This window comes from Ornithodoros turicata, chromosome 3 (assembly GCF_037126465.1).
Source record: "Ornithodoros turicata isolate Travis chromosome 3, ASM3712646v1, whole genome shotgun sequence".
In the NCBI taxonomy this organism is placed as follows: domain Eukaryota; kingdom Metazoa; phylum Arthropoda; class Arachnida; order Ixodida; family Argasidae; genus Ornithodoros; species Ornithodoros turicata.
In genome coordinates this window covers 65495154-65521742 of record NC_088203.1, presented here as the reverse complement: position 1 = coordinate 65521742, position 26589 = coordinate 65495154, and the positions used below count along the sequence as shown (strand labels likewise).

General features: G+C 44.7%; 1 protein-coding gene and 1 non-coding gene across 12 annotated transcripts in view; both read right to left on the bottom strand.

Moving 5' to 3' along the window:
* Positions 1–26589, bottom strand: part of LOC135388552 (intersectin-1-like) — a 337751-nt gene that overhangs the window by 213793 nt on the left and 97369 nt on the right. For all 11 annotated transcript variants that reach the window (XM_064618160.1, XM_064618162.1, XM_064618161.1 and 8 more), the window contains 3 exons: positions 23044–23245; positions 6459–6570; positions 1478–1627 (listed from right to left, as the gene is read on the bottom strand). In XM_064618160.1, the coding sequence (XP_064474230.1) occupies positions 1478–1627; positions 6459–6570; positions 23044–23245 (464 nt within the window). The remainder of the gene's footprint in view (positions 1–1477; positions 1628–6458; positions 6571–23043; positions 23246–26589) is intronic.
* Positions 26070–26141, bottom strand: Trnas-gga (transfer RNA serine (anticodon GGA)). Its single transcript has one exon. It is a non-coding gene; the product is annotated as a tRNA-Ser (tRNA).

The window sequence follows — 26589 nt, the reverse complement described above, 5'->3', positions numbered from 1 at the left end:
GCGTGCTGTGCTGTTCCTGGGCACAACTATTATCCCACGAACAATTTGTCAACTGCGGTACCGGAATGCTTTATGAGTTGGAGCGTGAAGAAAAAGTTCGGGCGCCGTTGGATTTCGAGGACTGTCAACAGAGACGGGATTACGTGCCACACAAGCGCTTTTCGCTTCGCTATAATGGATGCACCGCAGGCAGTGAAAGAAGATGCTCATCATGTACGCACTCATGGGACTGGCTCTCGGTATTAGGAGTTAAATGGTGTGTTCGTTGTGCTTCATGTTCGAACTTTGTCCCAGTGTGTCAGCAACGCAGTGGGCTTTGTACGCACAGTGCACCCATGTATCAGATCTTTGAATTAGTGCTTTGTATCAAATAAATCTTTATTTTACCACAAAATCGCTTTAGTTATTTTGAATACCGAGTAACGACGGCAGGCCTGAAATCCAGTAGAAGTCGATGGTAGCCAGGGCCGACTGAAAAGCCAGCCAGACATGGGGGCTCCTGATTGGCCGACTGGTTGTGCATAATATCCACCACGTCGCAATTTCATTCGTCGTGTGCCCAGTGTTGTGTGAATTATCTCAAACTATGGGCTCTATGGGGAGCTGTTGGAGCCTGGTTCTGCCACCGGCTCTGGAGTCTGCCTGGAGATCTTTGTGCACGGAGAAAGACATCGTACCTGAGGACGTCATGCTTGAAGATTTTATTCGTGGAGACGACAGTGTGACCGCAACAGAAGAGTTTACAGATGCAGCCATCGTCGAAGGTGTCCGCGGGAATCAGACAGTGATAACGAGGATGACGATACGGACCTGCCATTACCGACTACGAGTGAAGTTATGGACGCTATAGACGTTCTTCGCCGATATGCTTGTTGTACTGAGAGCAATGAACGAGTGGTGAATGCGATATGGATGTATGAGCAATCCGTTATGCCGTCTCTCATGCGGTTGTCCCAGGCGAAGTTAACGGACTACTTTCGTACAGAATCAACCCTGAGAATGTAACGGAGTCGTATACGGATGACTTATGTGCGTCTACGTTCTCAGACACGATTAAACATTGCTTTCTCCGTTTACCGTGCTCTTTCTTTCATGTTTTGGAGAGTATCTTACATCGCGGAGCCGCGTACTCGATGTAACGAATTTCTCGATGTAACGAAATTTTCCGAAATTTTTGACACTTTGTTACATCGAGGTTTAACTGCATATATAAGTGCAAGGGCATAATAAACCGCGTGCATAAGATGTATCAGTGTCCTGGGCATTATTTCTTAGTTGTATTTTTCTGTAATTGCTTCGAATATTTCGCGGGACTTTAAATTCGCGAAAAACAGGGCGTTCGCGAATTTCGCGAAAAATAGGTTCTTGCGAAAATTACTACTTATACAGTATTCGACTGTATTCAATTCAAACCAAAATTTCACTATTTGCACAGCCCTTCGCATTGCACTAAATGACAGAGGACAAAATGCAGTACCACTTGTTCCAGTTGCAGCCAAATATTCTTTTTGTGACCCTTGAGTTGACTGATGCGCTCTTGTTCCTTTTGCTTTTGCGACTGCAACTCCTGCACACGCTGTTTTTCCCATTCAAGCTGCCTTTGTCTCTCCATCTCACGTCTTGCAGCCTGTAAGGCATTCAAGATTTAGGTACATCGACCAAAGCTTCATGAGGGAAGAAAGAAACTATTAGACAGTCACAGTTATCACAAGCTAAATCTCTATCCTATATACAGTGGAATCTCACTAAACGGAAATATCTTAAACAGAATTACTGCAAGGTTGTATGGATTCGTATTTAAGCAGTGCAAATATTTTCCTGTTTAAGAGAACGAAAATTTTTACACCAGTAGGTGCACGAAACAGAGAACAGAACTGACTGAACATTTCGCACTATCGTCGCTACACATATCTAGAATAAAGTTGAAAATTGTGCGTGTATTCCTTGTCTTTGATGCAGTAATGTGCATAAGACTGCTTACAGCTTGGACATTCCGGGAAATTACACCATTTAACATCTCACACAACTCAGTAGATGGACCTCCTGATGGAATAGACTTTCCAGGTCCCTTGAAGTTCCGTTTAAAGAGATTCCATTGACAGGGTGTTTTAGTTAAATCCTCAGGCTAAATAATTCGCAAATGGGTGCACCAATTGAAGAACTTTCTTTTTTAACAAATACCCTGTCCGATACCACCTACAAGTTGTGCACTATGTGAATGAGTGGGAGGTGCTCATTATTTAAATAAAAATTCAAATGAGTTTCCTGAAAAACGTAACTTCTAATGAACATGAGAGAACTGATGTTCTGAGGATGTTCTGAGGCTGTTCAGCTTGCTAACCTTTTCAGTGACTTTAATCTTTCAACGTAACTTCTAAAGCAGGGCGCTGTCGGCATTAAAATGGGTGCTACCCCATTTGATACCTTCAGTGAACACCTTTTAGAGAACAATCAGCACCCAAAGAGGGGGTCATTTCTTGCAGCAACTAACTGGTTTCGTTTACATATTTTTGTCGCGGCTGGTCGCAGTGAAGCACAAAAGGACACTTTTCCACTCCCTTATCCACCAACGAATTATGTCCTTTTGCGCTTCGCCACGATGAGCGCTTCCCACACATTCACACGTTGCACAGCTTGTAGGTGATATCCGACAGCTACTTGTAAAAAAGAAAGTTATTCGATTGATGCACCTGTTCGCAAATTATTTAGCCCGGGGATTTAACTGAAACACCCTGTATATATCTCTCTGTGTGGCACATCACCATCATATTAATCTATCTTGTCACATTTCCACCAGGGCAGATTTGAGGAGATGTAGCCACTGAAAGTATTTACATTGCGCCGGAAACTGCACTCCACAAATTAGCTTCGCCACGTCAGCTGCCTCCCTTTCCTGCATCTCTCTCCTTGGGTATACTGCCGCCAGCTAGCCAACGACACGCAGTGTGGGCAATGCAAGCCTGATCACTTGCGATCACTGCAGGCGACAATCTTTTGCCTTGCCGACAAGGGATGGTTGAGAAAGAGACAGAACAGAAGCACCGCAAAGAAGAGCACACGCTTAAAAAGGCACGAGTTTAAAAACCGGCGCGCTATCGTCAGAAAGGTGGTGAGTGAAGAGTCAACGTCTGGCGATGTGCCCCAGGCAGCTGCCTGGCTTGAAAACGAAAAGTCTGAGATCCTCATCCAGTACCAGCCAGCCTAGGCGTATATCGCAGACGGAACAGACCATTTTTGCCAGATGCTGCCCAGCCACACACTTGCCCTTAAGGAAATAGCTGACAGGGGGAAAGGCAGAGCAAACTGCACGTCATGGTTCTGCTGTGCATGAATATGGAAGTAAGAAGCCGCATTGCTTCAACGGGTCCTGGCAGCTCGAGATTGAAGGCATGAATGACCCGCAGCATCATCCGTAGTTGGCTCCAGGCCTTCTATATGGACGTGAAGCGTGAGGATCGTAAGGTACATCCTTTACTTGACAACCTCATCACATTGAACACCTGGAGCTCACTAAGATGGATCTACAGTTCCTGCCACTGAATTGTACGTCATTGATTCAGTCGGTCCACCAGGGCATCATCAATACTGTCAAATGTGCATACCGTCGACAGCTCATCAACAAGCTTTTGTTTGACCTCCGATTAAAGCTCCAGGCAAAGGTGGACGTCTTTCGAGTGCTGGAAATCCTTTCTGCATCGTGGAGGGTAGCGCTGGAACCTACGATTGTCAACTGCTACCGGAAGGCTGGCTTCACAGATCTCTCCGACCCAGCAGTTAGTGCCTCAGAGAGCATACAGAGTGTGGAGGATGCCGGGGAAGCTTCTGCCGAGGTTGGAGATGATGACCAGGACTTTCTTCAGGGAGCGTGGCAGTGCCGTCGCACAGACGGAGCCATTCCTGACAGACTCGCTTTGGAGGATTTCGTGTGTGAGGACTCCAGCTTAGCGACAACTGAAAAGGTCACTGATGAATCCATCATGCAGGGGGTCCTCGAAAGTTCTCAGACTGAAGACTACGAGGAAGCCGATGCCGCAGAAGATGCATGTGAGGTTCAGAGTACCTGTGACGTGCTCGATGCAATAGACGTCCTAAGGTGCTACACAGTTCATCATGAAAGCCAGGATGCCATCGAAGCTCTGTTGACGTTTGAGCACCGTGTGACGCCGGCACTAGTGGCGAACGTAGTGCAAACCAAGCTTACGGACTACTTCAACCGAAAATAAAGGTATTTTTCGTCCCTGCAAACGTCTGGACTATGTTACTGCATGCTAGGTGGTCATTTCAGAAGTAAAAAAAATTTCAATGGAACAAAGTACAGTCGCCGACCGATTTTTCGGACATGCTCAATTATTCAGACTCGTTCGCAGAACAGCCGCGGGTCCCATTGAGGTGATGTATAAGAACGTCCAAAATTTCGGACGCCGTGCAGCTCCGTCGCTCGATATTTCGGACTCTGTTTGCCCAACCCACGAATTTCTCTCTCGGGGTGTCGGAAAATATTTGTATCATCTGAAATTCGTATGAAAAGAAATCAACCAACTAAAATAATGAAGAAAAAAAATTGGCAGTGATGACTGTTGACATTCCATTCCTCTGAGTAGAAGAGATCTGTCGTAGCGCCTTTGCGTCTTCGTTTTTGGACAACGGCCCAGCCCGTGCAGTCTGCCCGCGTGTCGCGGGACAGCGCTGTAAAGCGAGCTTCACCTAAAGCATGCATGCGTTAGGTGAAGCCGACTTGCGGACTTGATGACGACGGTGCTTCTGTAGTGTACATTGACGAAATGTCGCTTCGGGAAATAGAAGCTGATGTTATCAGGCAGAGCTGGAAGCGCGTTAGGAAAGCATCGACAAATTTTTCCATCCTACTAGGGCTTAGTAAAGTTTATTTTGAAGCTAAATTAGTTTTTTCGGACTGCTCGATTATTCGGACTTTTGCGCGATCCCCGCCGAGTCCGAAAAATCGGACGGCGACTGTAAATCGCAGGTTTAATAGACTTCATCATCTTAACTGATATTGCAAAATTTCATTGTACCGCATTTTGCTGTAACAAAGTTTGATTATATATGTATTTATAATTGTGTCATGTATTAGACAAAGAAAGCAGTGGCCATACCAACAATAACAGCACTGTTAGAAAATAAAGCAGAGAAAAATAATAGAAATGCCAGGTTCACGGGAGTTTTATCTGTGACGTTTAAGTTCTAAAGTGCCTTGTGACTTGTTAATGCCTAATGGGTGAACATACTGAACTTGTATATGAGATAGGAAGTCGTATCTCATATACAAGTTCAATACCATTCACCTACTCGGTATTCCCTTAAAGGGAATCAGCATTCCTTTTGGTTTCAAGGAACCTCGTATGCAAATGTCCTGTTTGGCCCACATTACAAAAGCCACCCACATGCTGGCAGAATATAATAGACCTCACCAATAGTGCAATTAACAAAACTAGACGTGTGAGAGATTTTGCGCTTGTGTGTGTTTTCCCTAAAGTCCTGCTCGTCTCAGGTTTTCATCTCATTTGTCAATATTATGATATCTCGCTATACTGTTTGTCCATGTTTTCCGTAGCTGTTCCTAGGCTTTTTTTTTTGTGTCTCTTGAACATACTTGTATCTCATTACGTTGGGTATCCGAAGAACGCCCACTGACAGCTGGGTCTACAAACCACTTAGCGCGAACTCATTTTGCAAACTTCATGTAACTTAAAATAAAAATGAACTAAAAATTTCTAACAACGTATCTTTTCAGATGCCCTTTCCATGGATTTTGCTCTACATTTTGGATAGTGCTGTCAAAAGCAGAGAGTAGCAGTAGTTCTTCTTGGAGCGTCTCAAGCAGTGATGGCCAGTAGTAAACTACATGTAGTTAAACTACTAGTTAAACTACTATTTTGAGTTGTTAACTACAGTAGTTAGGTTACTGCAGGTGACAACTACTTCAGATTTTGCCATAAGTAGTTAGTAGTTACAGTTAAACTACTCTACAAGTAGTTAGTGGCCATCACTGGTCTCAAGAGTGTGCCCATACTTTGGACGGAGGCTTGGTCACATGAAATCACAGATACCACATGGAGGGACTTCATTTCAATGACAATGCATAAGCTAACAGGCACTTTTGGGTGTGGTGTTCTCAAGAATTTCACTAGACATCACAAAAGCACAGAGAAACAGCTTTAATTTGAAAGCAATAGAAGGTTCAGTCACAGGAAGGTTCAGTTACTCACATTCACTGGGCGTGGTCAATGTTATTGTTTACCTACACTGCTAAGATCTGATAAGATTATAATTTATCTGATAAGATTTACCTACGTTGCATGCAATTCAACAAGAAATTTATTTTTTATCAAAGAGCATGCTGTCATTTAAATTTGCTTGTCCAATGTAGGCTTTTCATGATTCAAAAGAAAGTACAGATCCACAAGTGGCATTATTGTTGACCAGTCTCTATTAGTTACCTCTCTCTGCTCAAGGGCCTTTCTTCTCTGTTCCTCTTTCTCCTGCTCAATCTCCCTCTGCCGAGCAAGTTGCTTCTCCAATTCCATCTGGCGACGTCTCTCCTGTTCTTGTCTGTCAACAAAATTAAATGGACATGATGCTGGATGACAGCAGTACACATATGTAACAAAAACTTGCCACGGCAAATGTGGCATGTTGCACTTTTTAGAAACAGAACAATCTCAAAATGCCAGAGAAAGTTCTCAATCGTAAATGCATGGGAAGGCTTCATTCCACACAGATGTTATGAAAGGAAAACAGCTGGACATGATGAGCCTCGACATGAGCCAGCACATGACAACAGAAAAGCAGAATATAGCAGCAATATTTGCAAGTTCTAGCATCTGTGATAATAGATAGGCAAAAAAGGCAATTCTCAATGTACTGAATGCCATTCTATACAGGGATCAGCTCACAATAAAGTGTTTCTATATGGGGCGTATGCAGAAAAAAAAAGCCCCACATTTAGTCATGTAACGCGTTTCCTGCTTACCATACAAACTTGCGGTGGCGCACGACGATGCATTTATGTGATAGAAGCCAACAAAAAAATCATGGTAACCAAATTCTGTGTAACAAAAAATATAGCAACACAAACTCTGCTCTCCGTGTATTTTGAACGGGGCATGGCTGTCACTGCACACTTACGTCCTGTTACCGCTAGGGCTGCGACCAGCCCAGAAACCAAAATGAAGTCCCACATGGATACTCAATTCTGTTATTTTAGTTTCTGCATAGTAGCACCCCCGGTGGTACCTGCACATGGCCCTCCGCAGACCGCTGTGGTCTGCATCGGTATGGCCCATTTGAATTTTACAGAGAGGAAAGTTTGCATCGCTATGTTTTTGTTACGCAAAGCTTGATTAGCACGATTGTTTTGGTTTTCATCGCAGCTGTGCGCCACCGGAAGCTCGTATGGTAAGCAGGCAATGCAAATGTGGAGTTACTGTATCTGCATACACCCTGTACATTATTGTCTTATCCTTAGAGCTGTGCGAATACAGTGGAATCTCTTTAAACAGAACCTCAAGGGACCTGGAAAATCTGTTCCTTTTACCAGGAGTTCCATTTACTGAGTTGTGTGTGAGATGTTAAATGGTGTAATTTCCAGGAGTGCAGAAGCTGTAAGCAGCCTTTATGCACATTACTGCATCAAAGACGAGGAATACACACACAATTTTCAACTTTATTCTAGTCCTCATTGAGATGTTCCACCTTCACACGAACAATTGGTCCACTCATTCGGATATTCATACTTTGGGCACACTTTATCCACAGTAGCAAGCATTTTTAAGCTCTTCGGAGTCAGAGTCCAAGTCTTTTTCTTTGCAGTCGAAATCATGAAGCACTAAAGGCATCACACGGCTTGTCCTTCTGGCTAAGAGTTCTTGTTAGCGCACTTTTTGGCATCCCTTACTTCATCGTAAGCGCCCTTTTTGTGTGGCAACCACTCTCAAAACTGTTGATAACTTCGATCTTGCTTCGATCAAGAGCATGAGGTGCACGCTTCTGCAATGCCGTTGGAAATGGCATTTATCACTGTTAACGTACTAATCCTAATCATGGCCGTACAGGAAGCGGAGAGCTCAAGCTGCAACGCGTGTAGCAATGATCCTTTGAAATGTTCAGTATCGATCTTCTTGGCCAGCGGTAGGGCGTGGTGCGCGCGTCTAGGCTTAGCCATCACGAACGAATGCAGGCTTGAAACTGAATCCACTGAAGCGTTCATGGGGGGTGTCATGTCACCACCACGTGCAAGGCGGCGCTGTACGCGACCGGAAACCAACGCCGGAAATTGATGATGCGCGTGGCAATCGCGCTGGGAAAGTTGGAGAGCACTCAGAAAACTGTCCTGTTGGTTCCGTTTACGCGGAGGTTCAGAAATTTTGTTCCGATTAATGGAAGAAAAATTACATTGGAAAGATACAAAACCAACTAAATCCGAGACTTTTGTTCCATTTAAATGGAAATTCCTTTTAAGTGATTTCCGTTTAGCGAGATTGCACTGGTGGACTCCTCTTCAACGGAACACCAAGGGAGTGGAAATATTGTTCCATTTATCAGAAGTTTCATTTAAGCAAGTACAGAGATTTAATGAAATGAAACTTTATTTCAAGACAATCAACTTCCACTACTGTAGGTAGCAAGGAAAAAAGAATTAACGGCTGTTCTGTTCGCATTTTTCAATTGGTTTACAAAATATAGCTGCATGCATGAGGCTTGGAAAAAATTTCATGTGCATCTCAATCGTCTACAACGGGGTGTATCTTTCCGTTCTGCCGGGCAAACTGTGCATACTCTTCCTGCGTTCAGGTTTCCGATATTACCTGTCATTATCATGTGGTATCATCCACATCAACATTCAATGCACGGCATGCTATGACGTCAGCATTGACTTTGGCGTATAAAATTTCACGGTTTCTATTTTTGATTTGCTCTTGCGATAATGTCCCTGAATTATCCGCAGTAATGACGCAAGCGAAACTCCTTCATGTGGCTGTTTCTTGAAAGACTTCATGAAGACACATGTGGACACGAGCTAAGCCTAACACTGTATGAGTGACTGATGGATTGGATTGCACTGGCTATGACTTCCGCCCGGGTTGTCAGACGTGAATGGTAATCTCCTAGGTTCGGCGGCATCCCAGTACCTCTACTTCGTTCCGTTTGCCAGAAGTACATAAAACCGGTTGTTTCAATTATCTGAAGATTTTTACCATCGCATATATAGGAAACCAACCAAAGGTGACCCTATTGTTCCATTTATCCGCAATTTCCGTTTAACCGAGTTTAGTTTAGTGGGAGTCCACTGTACATCTTAATATCCCAACATATGCTGTATATGCATCCGGTATATACAGGGTGTTACCCTATAAAAGTCTACCTGTGCCGCCATGCTGTACTCGCCAATTACTCAATGCAGTTGGCACATTGTGAGGTCTTCATATAAAGCTCATAAGGACATTTAATCTTTGTAAATTTCGAAGTGATTGAGCGCCGCAGCAGGAAGTTATAACTGAAAACGTGCAATTCCCATAGTCAAAACAATCAAGATGGCGGCGTTGAGAAGAGCAGTTGACATACTGCTCCCCAGACAGCGACGTGTCGCATATCCTGCCAGCCTGATGGAACTGCAGTTTTCATTTCGCTTTCGTGTAACTGTCGTATTTTGCTCAGAAGTAAGCAACGTGAGGAACGAAAATGCCGACGTACTCAGCAGACGACACCCAAAAGGGATGTCGTCTGCTTACTGAAAGGCAGCGAAATAACATAACGCAGGAAGCCTCTGCCTGGATGGACGGATGGATGGATTGCCAGAGCGACACGTCGCCGTCTGGGGAACTGTGTCACAACTGCGATTCACAACACCGCCATCTTGGCTGTTTTGACTACGGGAACTTCACGTTTTGCGTTTTCATAACTTTGTGTTATGATGCTCAATCACTTCAATATTTACCATGATGGAATGTCCTTATGAGTTTTATACGTAGGCAACACATTGTACCACCTGCATTGAGTAATTGGCGAGCACTGCATGCCGGCGCGGGTAAACTTTTATAGGGTAACACCCTGTATATATATATAAATATATGTACACCCATATATTTTTTGTAGTCTGTCGATAGATAGTTTGGTCTGAATTAAGTATCATCTATCAGTCTCGCCGCCTCTGGGTTATGTTATTGAGGGGAAGCGGACAATCGCTCACCGGACATTTGCTCACCCCGTTCCATTTTACCATGAGCACAACCTGACAGTTTCATAATTTATTTTCATCTTTTCCACGGTGTGAAGCAGTGAATAATAAAGCGTTTTAAATAATTTTTTTAATTTTTGAACTTTTGAGAAGCGAATGCATCGTCCGACAGCTGCTAAAAAGCCAGCTTCAGTCTTCCCTTTATGAAGGGACAGAGGGGAATACGTTTATTAAGAAAAAGAAAGGAAAGATCAGCCAGACGGAGGCCCGCTTGCTATTCCAACAAAAAAACAAAAAAAAGGGAAAGGGGGGAAGAAAAGAAAAGGAAACGAAAAAGAACGAAATTTGGGGCATCAAGTTTTCAGGAAACGACCACAGGGCTTATTATTTTAATCCAGCATTATCACAGCCAGTCATCCCCCCAGCCACAAGAGCATGTTCTCCTGTAACAAACATTTTGTAGTGTGCAACCGAACACATAACTTGCGAAAACAACAGGCACGTAAACAACTTGGTGAGCATTTGTCCGCCTTGAGCTTCTGGGAGGAGGGCAAATGTCCTGGATCTGTCATTGAGACCTCTCCTCCATTTTTGTTTTCGTCGGAAGCCAACTTGACTGACGAGTAAAATAGACACCACATGAAAACAATACCACAGTAATTTACTCTACCAGCTATCCTACATTAGATTATAGCAGTGGTCACTGCTATAACACTTCAATTGAATAGGCAATAGACTGTCAAATAGCAAAGTTATCGCGAGAAAACACCAATATTTTCTTGTGACGCAATTGGGTGCGATTCAGTGCTACAGTAATAATAAGGTACGACTAATGGGGTAACTAATATAGGAAGAGAAGCTTTCTATCAACCTCGTGCTACACCACGCTACCTTAAGTGTGCATTCGAGGAAATGGGGTTCCGGAAAAAGTAGTGCCTAGTTGCGTGGGCGGAAATAATGGTCCCGCAGGGCTTTTTTTTTTCTGGGGGGAGGGGGGTCCATATATTCTAGGACTATTTATTTCGACCCCCATATGCAAGACATCAAATAGGAAGGAGGTGTGACATTGTAGTAGAAGTTGTAAACAAAAATGTTTTGTCGCCTATTTGTGTCCTCCTGCCCGATTATGACCATTTGCAATAAAGGAGAAATAATAAACGGTATGAGACTCGTAAACATCAAGCGTAGGCTCGTTTGCGTGCGTGTTTTGTAGTTTGGAGAAATTTTATATGGTTAATGTAATGAATCAATCAATCAATGCACCACACTTTTTGTGTGAATACACAGCAGTTGGCTCTGCGAAAGCCGTCTGTCTGCAAAATGTTTTACTGTTGGAATTCTCAGCCAAAGAAATATCAGCTGGTCAATATAATTTTATAGAAATAAGCACGACAAATGAAACGTAACACTTGGACTTTGCGTGCTGGTGTCGAAAAACTCCGACATAAAAGCTTAGGAAAGCTGAGATAACATCAACCCCAAAAGTCAGTAGATGCAGTCCACAAAGAGACAATGTAGAAGAGTTCGCCTTGGTCGGACGCGCCTTTTTTCCTCTAGCTCAGTTGACTTCCGCATCCCACACATGACGGGAGATGCCTGCACCTCAATAGTCGAGGAGGTCACACATACACAATCCCGGGGAGGAGCAACTCGTAACATGGGGTATTGGTTAGAGGTTTCACCTTGCTGAGACCCGGATGTTTGTGTGACCCCATCTACATGCAACAAAGTCGTGAATCGGAGATGGCTTCTCGGTGATATCCCCTCCCACTATGCCACTGAGAGCTGGTCAGCGGGTTATGAGAGCTGGTCACGTGGCTCTTTGTTAAAGACTCCGTCACTCTGCTTGACCATTTAAGACAACTTTTAAGAAGACCACTCTGCTTGTGAACCATTTAAGACAACAGCCTGCTCTGTTTCAGCACTTTAAAAGCGTAAGAACCCAAGTAACAACACATGAGTAGACTATAGAACCCTGTTAAAGCTGTATGCTTTAACAGGTGGTGCCGCGGAAGAGGTAAGTAGAAAACCGTACTAATGCAAAATTGAAAATCGCACACATGTACCCACTCGGCAGTCGATGGATGCAAAATACAATTAGAAAGAAATCTGTTACTTTTATTTGCCAACACACCGGCCTTGCTGTGAGGAGCTCCAACAGCCAGGAGCGAGTCTCTCCATCAGGCCCCTCTTCTGAGCGAACAGGCACACGACGTCCAGCGCTCGCATGGTGTCTGCTACTACTGCTAAGTCCATATGGTTGTCATCTTCACTGACGTCGCAGGACTCTGCGGTGGTGACAGCGCCCACAATGCCATTGTCAGCCCAGTCAGGAGACATTGCGACATCGTCATCTATATCCCTGAATACATGGAAGCAAATGCTTTTGGCGGCACCATGACAGTCCAGTACCTCCGCAGTAAGGCTTTGGCAGGCACTGTGTGCAGGCTCTTCAGTGCTGCTATCCTTGTCAAATTTGGCAGTGCTCTCCACTTCAACGTTGCACTTGGTACACTTAAAACAGTTCCCTATCACTGTCGGCACAGTCTGATCCCACGAGTACTCAGCAAATTAATGGATTAAGATTTGCCATTCTTCATCACAAGCAGTAGTTTGCATAACAGGCTCTTTCTGCACTGTTCTCTCAGGACACGAATTACCCCTTGGTATAGGCGTTGTGAAAGCATGGCAGTGTTGGGCCCAAGGAACACCAACTTAACAGCAGAAAGTTTTTACATGTGGACACGAGACAAACAACGATTATCTTCTTGGTGGCGAAACAACAGTCCAGAATTTGTTGGTATGCAAAAAGGCTCCCCGTCATCCAGGCCTTTCTGTTGCTCCAGTAGCAGCCGGTAGCTGCCACTGGGTGGCAGCGACCACTCGTAAAGCACCTGGGTTTGTAGAATTGGCTGTGACTAGGAGTGGTAGCTTTTCACTGCCCGTCATGTTGGGAGCAAAAGCAACAGATATTCTGTCTTTGGCGTGCTTCCCGTCTGTGCAAGTTTCCCCTTTAAAGGCTAGAGCTCTTTCCGGCAGCAATTTTAAAAATAGTGCAGATTCGTCCATATTGAAAACGTTCTCAGAATCATACTCAATCAAAATTTGACACAGTTTTACGTCCTGCAAATTTTGGCACTGTCTTTGTCTGCTGCTGAACCTTCTCTGGACACGACTCTTGAAGTGACATATCGTGACTTGAATCTTTTTAGCCAGCCGCTGCTGCAAACCAAGTCATCGTGCAGCAAAATCTTGTGCGTTTTCAAGGTGAAGGGCAAACAGGAAAGTTTTGTGTTCTTGCTTTCTTGACCCACAGTATCAAGGCTGCCGCCACGTCTGGGAAGGTGGAACCATGTACACGGCACCCTCTTCATATGGGGGTAGTTTCATTTTAAATCGAGCAACGTGTGAAAGTCGTATTTTTTAATTCGCCTAGAAAAAATATATGTTAGATGACAGCTGAAACGGCGCAAATTGCGCCACGTGCGACGCTCGTGCGTGGAGTAGTTTCCGTGTAGGAGAGGAGGAAAGTCTGAGGCTGCTTGAGCGCGCTCTCTTCTGGACCGACTTTGACGGGATCTAGCACCGCTGATTTTATGCCTAGGAACTGGAGGTTTTTCGTGATTGTAGGCTGCACCATAGACACTGTCGACAGCCACCCACAGAACTCTGAGAGCTACAGATTTTCTGTTAAAAAATGTCAAACTTGGCGTAAACGTTCAAAAAGGCCAAACTTTGTTACCAATGTGCTTCATGACGAAACGTCTGAGGACATCGAGCTTAGTGCCATTCGATAGGATGTTGAAAGAACTTTCGTGCTGCATAAAGTTCATTTTTCTCAGTCCAGTGCTTTCTGTGATATTAGCTTGAGAATCACACATAAGCGAAAATTGCCAATGTTGCATATCAATTTTCTCAAAAATGCCATCTTCGATTTCCTTGATTATTTTTGAAAAGGTGGCGTCATGTCTCTACTTTAGACCCCAAGTGAGACAATCTTTTATTTTTACCTGAGAGACGCGCAGCGATTTTTTTGGCAGGCATGGTCCACGAGACTGCAGCCTTGCGCGCCCCATCCACGAGCACGCGACCTTCAACCTCTTCTTTGCTACAGGTCTCCCGCTGACAGAGAAATGAATGACCACACTGCGTGATCTTGTTGTAGTGTCCCCAGAGCATCACTTTACGTTTACCCAATGGTCTCCCAGTTCCGTCAGGCTCATTCAAACCGTGGGAGAGTACATGAGTTGCCTATGCGCCCTAGACGAGAAGCCCCAGTCCTCGAACATACCGACAAAGTAGTGAGAAGAAACGAAGCGCTTCGTAAAGATCTTTATCCAGTGGTAACATCGTAGCTTTTGTTTCAGGTTGCTACAAGTCCCCCAGGCAGTGTGAAAGTCATATCCTTTTCATTGGTAAAAGAACGTTGTGGAAGTTTCGAAAAACATAAAATGTGCCCATTGCGAGACCCCTGCAGATGATGGCTGCCACCATTGGATTAGTATCATCCGAAAGCTTTACAGGACCTTTCACACGAGATAAAGTGACTGGGTTCAAGCGCATTTTTCCTCCGCCTAGTAATGCAAAACCACGAGTGCTACGCGAAAATTTTGCATGTTTGATCTCAATTATTTCTAAAACGCCAGAATATTTTATCACGATTTATTCCACAGGGGCAGAATTATGCCTGTACTTTGCGCTGCTGGTAAGGTAGGTACCTTTTCTCTTTTTGATTGAGACGCTGGGCTACCTTTCCGTGAAGCGATTTTTCCACACAAAGGTGCTCCTCGTATGTTTACGAGCGCGCTTTGCTTCGTAGTCTTTGCTTTGTAATTTATTGCCCAGATGTTGCATTCTGTACTTATTTTGTTCTTATGGCACGTATGCTTATTTTTTCCTTTGGAGACGCAGGGCAATACTTTCGTGGGCGCCTTGAACTTGCTATTACGCACCTTCAAGGGAGTCGCACGCACGACGTGTATACACGTGCGCATATTCACTATTCTCCCGCACATATGCTTGAGGCAATGCACATACGTACGCTATGATGCTGTCGTGCGAGTTACTATTAGGAAGGCAGAACTACGGCCACAGGGGACAGAAAGTTACAACACGTGAGAATACAAATTTGTGGCCGCCTGGTTGCAGCCATCTTTTAGCTTGGGCGCAATAAGTGATAGTTCCGAAGCTGTGCATGCTACCTTTAATTAGTTTTATGCCCCGTAGCGTTATGTCGGAACCACGACGAGTACTATATACAAAGCCCGTAAGACCGCTGTGATGACAGTATGTTGCTGCTCTGAAGGATAACACGTTCGCCCTCCACGAGCTGTGTCAGTGCCACCGTGGGAATCAAAATTTCCAACAGAGCAACGCACAACTAAAATACCTCGTTTCCGGTAGCCGTGGGTACCTTAAACCCTCGGTGTGGTCTTCAGTAATCCTTTTGGCATCCATGCGCTTGAACCCACTCACTTTATATATTGTGAAAGGTCATATCTAAACCTATCGGATGATGCTAATCCAATGGTAGCATCCATCACCTGCAGGGGTCTCGCAATGGGCACATTTTACGTTTTGCGAAACTTCCACAACGTTCTTTTACCAATGAAAAGGATGTGACTTTCACACTGCCTGGGGGACTGGTGGCAACCTGAAACAAAACCTACGATGTTACCACTGGATAAAGATCTTTACGAAGCGCTTCGTTTCTTCTCACTACTTTGTCGGTATGTTCGAGGACTGGGGCTTCTCGTCAAGAGCGCACAGGCAACTCATGTACTCTCCCACAGTTTGAATGAGCCTGACGGAACTGGGAGACCACTGGGTAAACGTAAAGTGATGCTCTGGGGAACCTACAACAAGCTCACGCAGTGTCGTCATTCATTTCTCCGTCAGCGGGAGACCTGTAGCAAAAGAAGAGGTTGAAGGTCGCGTGCTCGTTGGTGGGGCGCGCAAGGCCGCAGCCTCGTGGACCCTGCCTGACAAAAAAAATCGCTGCGCGTCTCTCGGGTAAAAATAAAAGACACACTTGGCGCTGTCTCACTTGGCGTCTAAAGTAGAGGCATGACACCACCTTTTCAAAAATAATCAAGGAAATCGAAGATGGCATTTTTGAGAAAATTGAGATTCAACATTGGCAATTTTCGCCTACCATGTGCGATTCTCAAGCTAATAACACAAAAAGCACTGGACTGAGAAAAATGAACTTTATACAGCACGAAAGGCCTTTCAACGTCCTATCGAATGGCACTAAGCTCGATGTCCTCAGACGTTTCGTCATGAAGCAAATTGGCAACAAAGTTTGGCCTTTTTGAACGTTTACGCCAAGTTTGGCATTTTTTAAGAGAAAATTTGTGGCCCTCAGAGTTCTGTGGATGGCTGCCGACAGTGTATATGGTGCAGCCTATAATCACAAAAAACCTCCAGTTCCTAGGCATAAAATCAGCGGTGCTAGATCCCGTCAAAGTCGGTCCAGAAGAAAGCGCGCTCAAGCAGCCTCAGACTTTCCTCCTCTTCCTCGCGGAAACTACCCCACGCACGAGCGTCGCACCTGGTGCGATTTGCTTCGTTTGAGCTGTCCTCTAACATATATTTTTTCTGGGCGAATTAAAAAATACGACTTTCATCCGTTGTTCGATTTAAAATGAAACTACCCATTGGACACTGCCACCGTCTTTGACCTCTCCATTGCATTCCATATTCTGCAAACTGGATAGTGATAAATCCTTCTCACGGGCCAATTCCACGTTCTTCGTTCCCTGATCAATGGTGGGGATGACGTCAAGCTTTCCCTGGATGCTCAATACACAATGCTTCTGAGGTTCCTTCGGCATTGCACTGCCTTGCTGGCGCAAACAGTTCCATACCTAGCAAGTAAACAGACTGGAAGAGATCATGCCGACACCGTGCTTTCCTGTAGCTTCCCCCCTTTCCCACTTTATGCTACCACGTATACTGGTTAGGCTTTAGTAGGGGAGAAAGAAGTCCAAGGCGAACCTTGTGTTCTAGCAGAGTCCGCATGACATTGCCTAACCTCGCGCTTCTCCCATGACCTCGCACTTTGAAAGGAGTGTGCCAACCCGTGGATAACTTTGAAATCACCCAGCTACGGATATGCACCACCTGAAGAAAACTTCAGTTCTATCGGCAATGTCCGGGCGTGAAGCCATGGGTTGAGAAGCTCCCCAGCGCAACCAGGACATTTCATCATCGCAGATCAGGACCTATGTGGAGGGACAACATCTCCTCTACATTTGGTGACCCGAACACCATATGAGCACCTCAGTCCGGTGAACAATTTGGCCCTCAAACCATCGCTATTCCAAATTTTGCAACATCCCTCGATAGCATACTGCCGAGCATCGAACCCCGGAAACCATCCAACTCTATGACGCCCTACACCTTTACCTTTCGAAATCCGAATTCGCAAAAGTTCGCAAAATTCGAACATTTCTTTAGAAAATTCAAAAAAGTTTGCAGAAGTTCAGCATCCACTGCGCATGCACGCCGATCTCCGTTCCGGCAGCGGAAGCGCATGTTTAAGACTCAAAAAGCCGCCAACTTGTGGTACGTTTAGATTATGATGTTCTATATTCTTCTGTGTGCTATATATTTATTACATTAGCAAGGTGGATTGGTAGCCTGAAAAGGAAAAGGCATAATGCGGGCCATCTGCAGGAGTGACTGAGACACCGCCGAACAACACCGTGTTTGCCTGCGTGTCGCTTGTCTTCCTAACATGTGATTTCAAACTATTCCAAAGCTGATGCAAACTTAAGGGGTACGTTTGATAGACGTTTGATGCAGGTGCATTATTATGATCTCAATTGCACTTTAGTGGTTATAAGAACTGTTTTCAATAAACTTTCTGTAGTTGCTAGTGAGCCGCTGCATGATGTTGTTCTTTCTAGTTCCCTCTCCGTGCTGAGCTCGTTTCAAATGAACTTGTACAGTCTAGTCAAACCAATGTTTCGTCAAGTTCAACAAACAGACTTTTCAATTTTAAGAGCTATATCAGACACAGAATTTTCAACTTGTCACAACAAAGGCAAAGTCTGCGAACCTTTGCGAACCTCAGCGAATCTCAGCAAATTTGGGTTGAAATTCGAAAGTTCGTCGAACCTCGTGAACCAAAACCTAAGGTTCGCAAAAAGTTGACACCAAGATAACACAGTACTATCTTAAGAACCTTTAAACACGTCACACCTAACCCTTTAAATACCATGCCAATGATGAGGACGGTGCCCAGAAGAAGAACAGTCTCTGTTCGAAATATCGGCGGCTTCTGTCCTGAGGCAACTCCCTTCCTACATCTCTACCGGTTCGTTGGATTTCTACCCATCTAAGTACTCTCTTAAGTTTTTTCTTTTTTTTACAATTTCTTCTTTTATTCACACATCTTGTGGAGGGCCTGCAGGATTTATAAAATGTGATAGGAGACTGCCTGCGGTATGGGTGTATCCCCAAATGTATGCTGCATGCCGTGACATTCGCGTTTTTTTTTTTTTTTTTTCATTTCTAGAACTAGAATTTTTAGTTTCCAATATTTATCATCTGGTTACAATCAATACACTGGTCACAGAAACAGATAACTGTATCTCAATTTCAAAATGAAGTAACTTGCAAAATCAAGAATGTCATGGTCGTACAAATAGCATCAATGAGCATAATAAAACGAACAGGATCAAATTAGACCAGGTAGTTGCTGAGATATCAGCTTCACAAGCAGAGCAGGAAGACCAAAAACCCCTTTTGAGAAAACAGCATCTGAAGTTCTACACTGGCATACGCCACACTAAAAAGTACCAGAGCTATTACTTTTTGGTGCACTTCTCAAAAATAGTCTTTTTGGTCTTCCGAATCAAGAATTTAGACACTACTCTGATTCCAGAGTGGGGAATTCTGTGGTGGGAATGAAAGCATGCACAGTGGACACAAGTGCTCAAGGATCACAAGGCGGACATGCCGCTTAGAATCGTAATCAATGAGAATCAAACCTGGCAAAAACTTGTTTCGACCTTTTTACAAAAGGGGTTTTCTTCTATATTTGTCCCTAGCATGTTAACTTTGAAGAATTCTGAACTACTTATTTCGGATTTACAATAGTTTCATGGTAAGAAATGCTTTGCTTTTTTCTTGGACATCAAGGATCTGTACTATTCACTGCAAGAGAATGTGTTGTTGAACAGAGTACGCTGATTTCTTGAAGATAAGATCTCTTGGTGCGCTTTCAATCGCAAGTTGGTATATCTGTGACTGAATTTTTGCGCATACTAGAACTTTATCTGAAATCTTCTGCCATAATTATTGACGGGCAATTGTACACCAAAAAAACTGGTATCTGTATTGGCTCGAGTATCGCACCTGTTCTTTCAGAGATTTACTTGAGTGTAATTGACAATGCTGTATTATCCTTTATATCCTCTCTGTCTTTAAATGACGTCGTTGTAAGAAGGTTCATAGATGACCTGGTTTTCGTTTCTACCAATGAAAGTGTTATTGCTCAATGTAAGAATGTAATTTTGTCCGCGGCCCCGGAGCTTGTGTTCACTATTAAGTTCCCCACTGTTGGTGTGCTTCAGTTTCTTGATATCAGACTTTTGTTACAACACGTTCTTTGCTGGGCTTACGGCAAATCTCAAGCTAAACCCATTTTGCCCGCTTCAAGTTGCCACTTCAAGACTGTAAAACGGGGTTTGATCACAGGTGTCCTATCGAATGCGGTAAAAAAATCTTGTTGTCATCAGATCCTTCTCTATGCGGAGAGTCAGCTTTTCCGTTTGAATGATGCTGGTTACCCCCAACACATGTTACTTGGTACTTTAAATGTTTTGTTGAACACCTTGCTTCTTCGTTCGCCTGAAACTAAGCCTTCTGTCTCCAAACGTGTTGTATTACCTTACTTCCACAAAGTGTCTCACAACTTGTTGGCTGTTGCGAAGAAATTTCAAGTCAGCCTTGTTTTCAAGAACAACTTCCGTCTTGATCGCCTCACGCCTTTCGCAAAACCTGAAGTTACCTGTAAGAATCACCGGAACAAATTCGCCCCCTGTTGTTCAAATGTTGTTTATCAGATCCCCCTAGCTTGTGGTTTCTGTTATATTGGCCAGACAAAACGTTGCTTAAAAGATCGTCTGAGAGAGCGTTCATCAAAAGTAAAAAATAAAGCCTCAAACTCCGAAATTTCCAAGCATTTCGAAGAATGCTCAGATTGCTTCCCTCTATGGGATGAAACAATTGTAAAGGCTTCTGAAGTGTACCCCCACAGAAGACTTATGAGAGAGACCCTATGCATAACCTCTTGTGGGAACTGTGTCAGCAACCCATACGTAATCCTCGGTCCGGCCTTGAGCAGACTTCGTGTTCCCCCGAACTGACCCTTTCTGTCCTCAACTGGTTGTTCCCTTCCCTCTGGTTGTATATAATTCTTGTATGTGAAGTAAAATTTTCAGCTGTGTTTGAGACTTCATGTTGTTTCTGTCCTTTCATGTTCTCTAGTCTCGGGGTTTTACATTATGCATAATCTTCACCAGTTCGCTTGCTTCCTAGCCATTTTTTCAATGTCCAGTTATATTCATTCATACTCAATGTTCATTCAATCAAATGCACATTGCAGCACCAGTGTCATCTTCATTACCAGCACCAGCATCGGTCGTGCGCAGCAGTGTGCACGACCCGAGCTTTCGTTTTCCGTTCATCGCCATTAACCATCATTAAACACATCAACCTCAGTAGAGCCTGCTAGCCTCTTTTCTTGCTCTACAACTGGTGACCCGGATGAGCGTTCCAACGTTCCACCATCATGAACCACTCCACCAGCCCTTCCCTCCCAACCGGCCACCACCACTTCCACCGCTTGAAGCTTCTGTGGCACCGCTCCGCCTGCCGCCTTTCTCCATCTCAGACACTCAGCTGTCGTTTGCGCAGGCAGAGGTTCTCTTCAACGGACGTCACATCACATCTCAGGCATCAAGGTTTGGCTATGACCTTGCAAACCTTCCTCCCCACCTTCTTAAACCTTCAAACCTTCTGCTGTGGGCAAACCTTCAGCGGCCCACACAGCTACTACGCCGCATGGATCGGGCTTCTGCCCGATGTTCACCACACCTCGGTGCTCCTTGACTGCCGGCCGCAACACTCGAGCCTCGCGCTCACCTGCCGGTCGCGGCGGCCGGCACCACGGCACGCTTCAGCCAGCATCTCGGCACCTCTCCACGGCTTGCACAGCCTCACCCTGTCTTCCCTTGGGACTCTCAGAGCTTTGACTCCCGTGCCGGTAGCGGCACACCACGGTCACCACTTCGCCAGCGCCTCACTCTTTTCCCCGACACTGTGGCCATCGACAGGCTCAAGCCCGCGTTCCTGGTGTCGGCATAGCCCGTATCGCCCGCTCCGCCCTCCCTCCCTCCGCACTCAACTCCTGTGTCCGGCCTTTCTACCCCCTTCACGCCGTGTACATTGGGCCCCGCAGTTCGCAAAATGCGGGCTGCCTGCCGCCTCGGGTCCTCCTCCTGCCTTCTTGGGCTACGGCGCCTGACATACCCGCTGCCCTCACCGCCGGCTTTCTCATCCGCCACGGCGGAAGCCCTGTAGCACCAGCGTCATCTTCATCACCAGCACTGCCATCGGTCGCGGGCAGTGGTGCACGCGACCCAAGCTTTCGTTTTCTGTTCGTCATTTACCGTCATTAAACCCATCAACCTCAATGAAGCCGTAGAGACCCCATTAAACCCATCAACCTCAGTAGAGCCTGGTCGCCTCTTTTCTCGCTCTACACAGAGATATCAGCTTTTCTTTTCTTTTTTCTTTGGTTTTTTTTTGGGGGGGTGGGGGTGGAGGGATGTTTTCAGGGGTTTTTCCAGCACCCCCCATACCTCCCTAAGACACCCCCAAAACTCTTGCAACACCCCTCCAAACTGTTTGCCAGAAAGGCCAAAAAGCCAGAAAAGCTGCAAACTGCAAATGTAGCTAGCAGATGTAGAAAAGCTGCAAATGTATCTTTAACATTTTGACACTTGAAACAGTATTCAATGGCCACTGTTGTGAACCAACCAATTGTGCTCATTGTTCAATATGTTAAGAAAGCAGGTCACATAATTATCATCCTTAGGTAATGTGGCTCAGTAACAAATATGTAGAGTTGTGTTGGTAATGGATTTTCAGTTTCAGGTCAAGTTGCTGAGTAATAACAATTCTCAGCAAATAACTTCTGCTGAAATTGTGCAACTCCATATTACTGCCATCCAAGTAACACACTTGTTTCACAAAATGATATGCATTGGGAGCATTAACAGCAATGCAAGTTACTACCCCAGAAAAAAAAATATAATGTTAGTTATTGGTAGTTCAATGCAAAGCTCTGAATGGAGACCAGCTGCTAGGTGTAATTTCTGGGCCTAGTACGGATTTGCAACCTCATAATCTACAGGCGCTTGTAATGCACACTGTGCACACATATGACTCACACACTTCCTTCCACATCAACAAATGCCAATGATGACACGGCTCCACATGGTTCTACAGTCTTGCAAAAGACTTAACATTGGGACACATCAATTCGGATTGTCTGTGGCAACCCTGGGACATCAGCACATCCGCGCATTTAAACTGGACCGTCGTTCCAAAGAGGCCCACCAGGGGTGCTCCTACACTCCATCCATCCATCCGTGCCAATGCCAAAGGCAACAAACAAGACGTTGACAACTTTTTGTGAAATGTTCAAGTTTAACTTCGCATGCTTATATCTTCACAGTTAGTTATATGTGCAAAGTGCATGTTGAACAGTTTGCTGTTTTAGATGTCTGAAGTGGTCTGTTCATGTGGAAGTACAAACATACATAACATACCGTACGCGTTCTCTCTTCTCCTGTTCCTCCCTTTCCTTCCTATCCCTTTCCTCTTGCTCCTTCCTCTGGGTCTCCAGCAAAGCCTGCCTTCGCCTCACCAGCTCCGCCTGACCCTTCTCAAAGTTCTCTCTTCTCCTGTCCTCGAAGGTTGCCATCCCATCATCTTTGGGTTCCACAACGGGAACAGGCTGATCAAGCAAACCTAGTTTCAGAAAAATAGGTTACTCAATTGAATTTAGCTTTATTATGTTCCAAATTTTGTTAACTTCATATGCAGTCTGTGCAATGCCAATATGCAACCTACATATACATGTACTATAGCACTGGTGACAGATATGAAAGGATAAGAAAGGGAAAGTACATTTACAGGCATCAATGATATGGGTATTTATAGGCCCTTGCATTTTCTGGTTGTTTGTGTTTTGAAAATCGGGAGGAAAGGGGAGGGGGGGGGGGGGCGGTGCAAAGATCAGACAGTATTTCAGGAGATGCAAAATAGGATTGGGTGAAGTTGGGTGGAAAGGCAAACTTTCGGGTTGAAAATTTGGAAAAAAAAAAAAAAAAGCGTGTGTCGCATTTCAGATGAACACGAGATGCCAAGTGTCTGTGTTGAATGCACAGTACATAATGTCCTCTAGTGCCTGTACTCGTGGCTTTTGCAAGTTCATTTTCAAGTTTTTTTGTGGGGTTCTATCCTAAAAAACAAGGCTTTAAATATTCAAAGTACAGTACAGTAAATACAGTAATACAGTAAACCTCCGTTAATTTGATCCTGACGGGAACGCGAACTTTGATAGAATTATCCGTAGGTGGAAATAAGAATTGGCAAAAAATGAATGAGGTTAATGTCACTTTTATTAGCAAAAATAGTCTGTGGAAATGGTTAAAAATTGGGCTGTTAAGTTTTTCATACTTTAAAAGCGATAAAAACCCCTGTGCAGGGAAACAAAAGTCAGTCTGTGCTGTGTGTTGTGTCGTCCTTTTATTTGTTTCCCAGCACGGGGGTTTTTATCGCTTTTAAAGTATAAAATAGTCTGTGATCGTCTGCAGTCGCCTGCACTTGAAGCGTGGATGCCACTTAGAGTGTTGATGAGATGGAACACAACACAATTTCAGCAATACTATCATCATACAACAAACGAAGTTCCACTTGGCCGCTCACATTGCACGCTCTCGGCAAAATCATCTTCAGGCAAGCCGTCTTCCACGCGGCGGGACACGTTGCTCACAATATCAGCGTCTGGAAGTGGCTCACACACTTCAACGGTGTGGTCCACTTCCACAACTGTCATCAAACCTCAGATGTCCTTTCGAAACAACTTCGAGAATGGCTCCCTTGAATGGCTGACCCACAGTATCTTGTATCTGCCACGTATTGCCATAGCTAGCCGGAGTTGCTGGCTCTGTCTACCAAACCGAAAGCACTGACAGATTCCGCATGAAAGCACAGTGAAATGTGAAAAAAAAAAAATAAAATAACAGAGAAAAATGAGAAAGAAGAAACTGCCTCCTCGCCTGGGATGATGAGGCACGCTTGCCATTGGCTCTGCTGATGCAATGCCAGCATTTACCGCCATCAAATGGATATTATTGGTACTGTTCAGTCGCCGCCTGGCACCGGAGCTTGAGGGCGAACTTTTCTGTTGGCAGTGGTGGAACTGATAAATCGCTGTTCGTCGCAGCTCTTGTAGCGGGAAAAATGCGGTTTTGTAGCAGGTTCCGCCACTTTTGGAGCAAAGCATACAGGGCCCTAATTCTTTTGCAAAGTGGAGAACAACAATGGTGGTTTCACTGGCGCCATCCCGGAGACGCCCCATAGACGTCCTGACAGGACCCGTGTAGAGGACTACCATCTCTACAAGTATATAATGCTGTTCGAAGCCAATCTCGCCTGCCCTGAAACACAAGCCTGGAGTATTGCTTCTCTTCAGGTGTCAAGTCGAACATTGCGGCTAGCTTCTGTGTCGGCAGCGATCACTATGCTTTGTTTCCAGTTTTCTGACAGGTCTTCTGACAGGTGGCGATACTATAGCAATAAGACTTGTGGGTTTTAAAAATTGGTGAGTGTGTTTAAAAGTGAAATAGTGTGTGGAAGTGAAAGAAGGCCATATACTGAGAGATAAAGATATAAGAATTAGTGTGGTTTAGAACATTTTTATACGCATTTGAATAACACCATCTGCTTGGTGATATGCACCATCTGCACCACATACAGCACAACAGCTTGCTTACACCGCTCTGAGTCGAGTAACCACTATCAAGGGCTGGTACATGGTGAATGACAAGGACAACTTCCGGTTCCATCATGGACGTCTGAACGACCTCAGAACAGAGTACCAGCGTCTCGAGCAACAACCACATGCAGTGCACTCGCGAGTGTGGTGATATGTATTTGGCAGAAATAACGATCGACCGTACGCTTCGGTTCACACTCTGCTTGTTCTACATACATCCCGGCTCGCACTCAGATAACATCGGTATGCTCTTGTTTCAATCAATGGAGCCTTAGATCGCCAACAACAGGCCTCATCACGTTTCTGCAAGTGGACGCTGACATGCCGATAGTCCTATGTGGTGACTTCAATGTGGACATAACGCAGAACACACACTTCACCAGTTTCATGAAGGACATGTTCAACATCGATTATGCAACACGGGTGACGACAGGTACGACTCCGGGCAATACTCTCACTTTTACGCGCAAGATCCCAGCGTCGAATGCCTCAATTAAATCTATTTCTTGTACCATCGTCTGGTGTTGAACACAGTGGTGAGACGACTCTCCACCCTGCCGCCCATGATACTGTCCTCACCTAATCAAGACGATAGACTGTAGCTGTAACAGTCACTCGCCGACATGTTCCAGCAGCAACACTATAATATAAAACTACGGTATTGCATTTCTTTCATTTACTGTAATAAACATGTACTGAACTCAAACAAAAGTAATATTGTCACACTGAAATTATGTACACAGTTCATTCAAACTACTATCTTTAATATTCAAACAACTTAGGGAAAAGAGGTGCTGATGCCAGGAATCGAGCCTGGGTCTTCTGATCTCCGGTCAGATATGCTAACCACTACACCACACCAGCACGCCTTTCCCTTGAGCTAGAGTGCCTCAAGTACGTGTCTGTGTCACCCGTAATGTCACCTGTGTCAGCCTCGGTCAATTCTCGTTGTTTACACCTTTAATATATTTACTATTTTTATTTGAACTCTCGCCATTCACACCACATATTAATGTTAAAAACTTGGGGCAGTGTCCAAACACAGCCTACCCCCATTTTTTAAATAAAAAGTATGAGAGCAGCATAGATGTCATTTTTTCCGTTGAGTAACATGGTCAGGTGGGCATCCTCTCGAACAGGGTATGTAACTACAAGATGACTAATTACGTGAGCATTTAAAGAGATTGAAGCATTTAAACATGTATTTTACTAAAGAACAATCTCGTGGATGGAGTCCGTCCTTCATCAGGTGCGATACATTGAACACTTGCACCATGTATTGCACCTGATGAAGGACGGACTTCATCCAAGA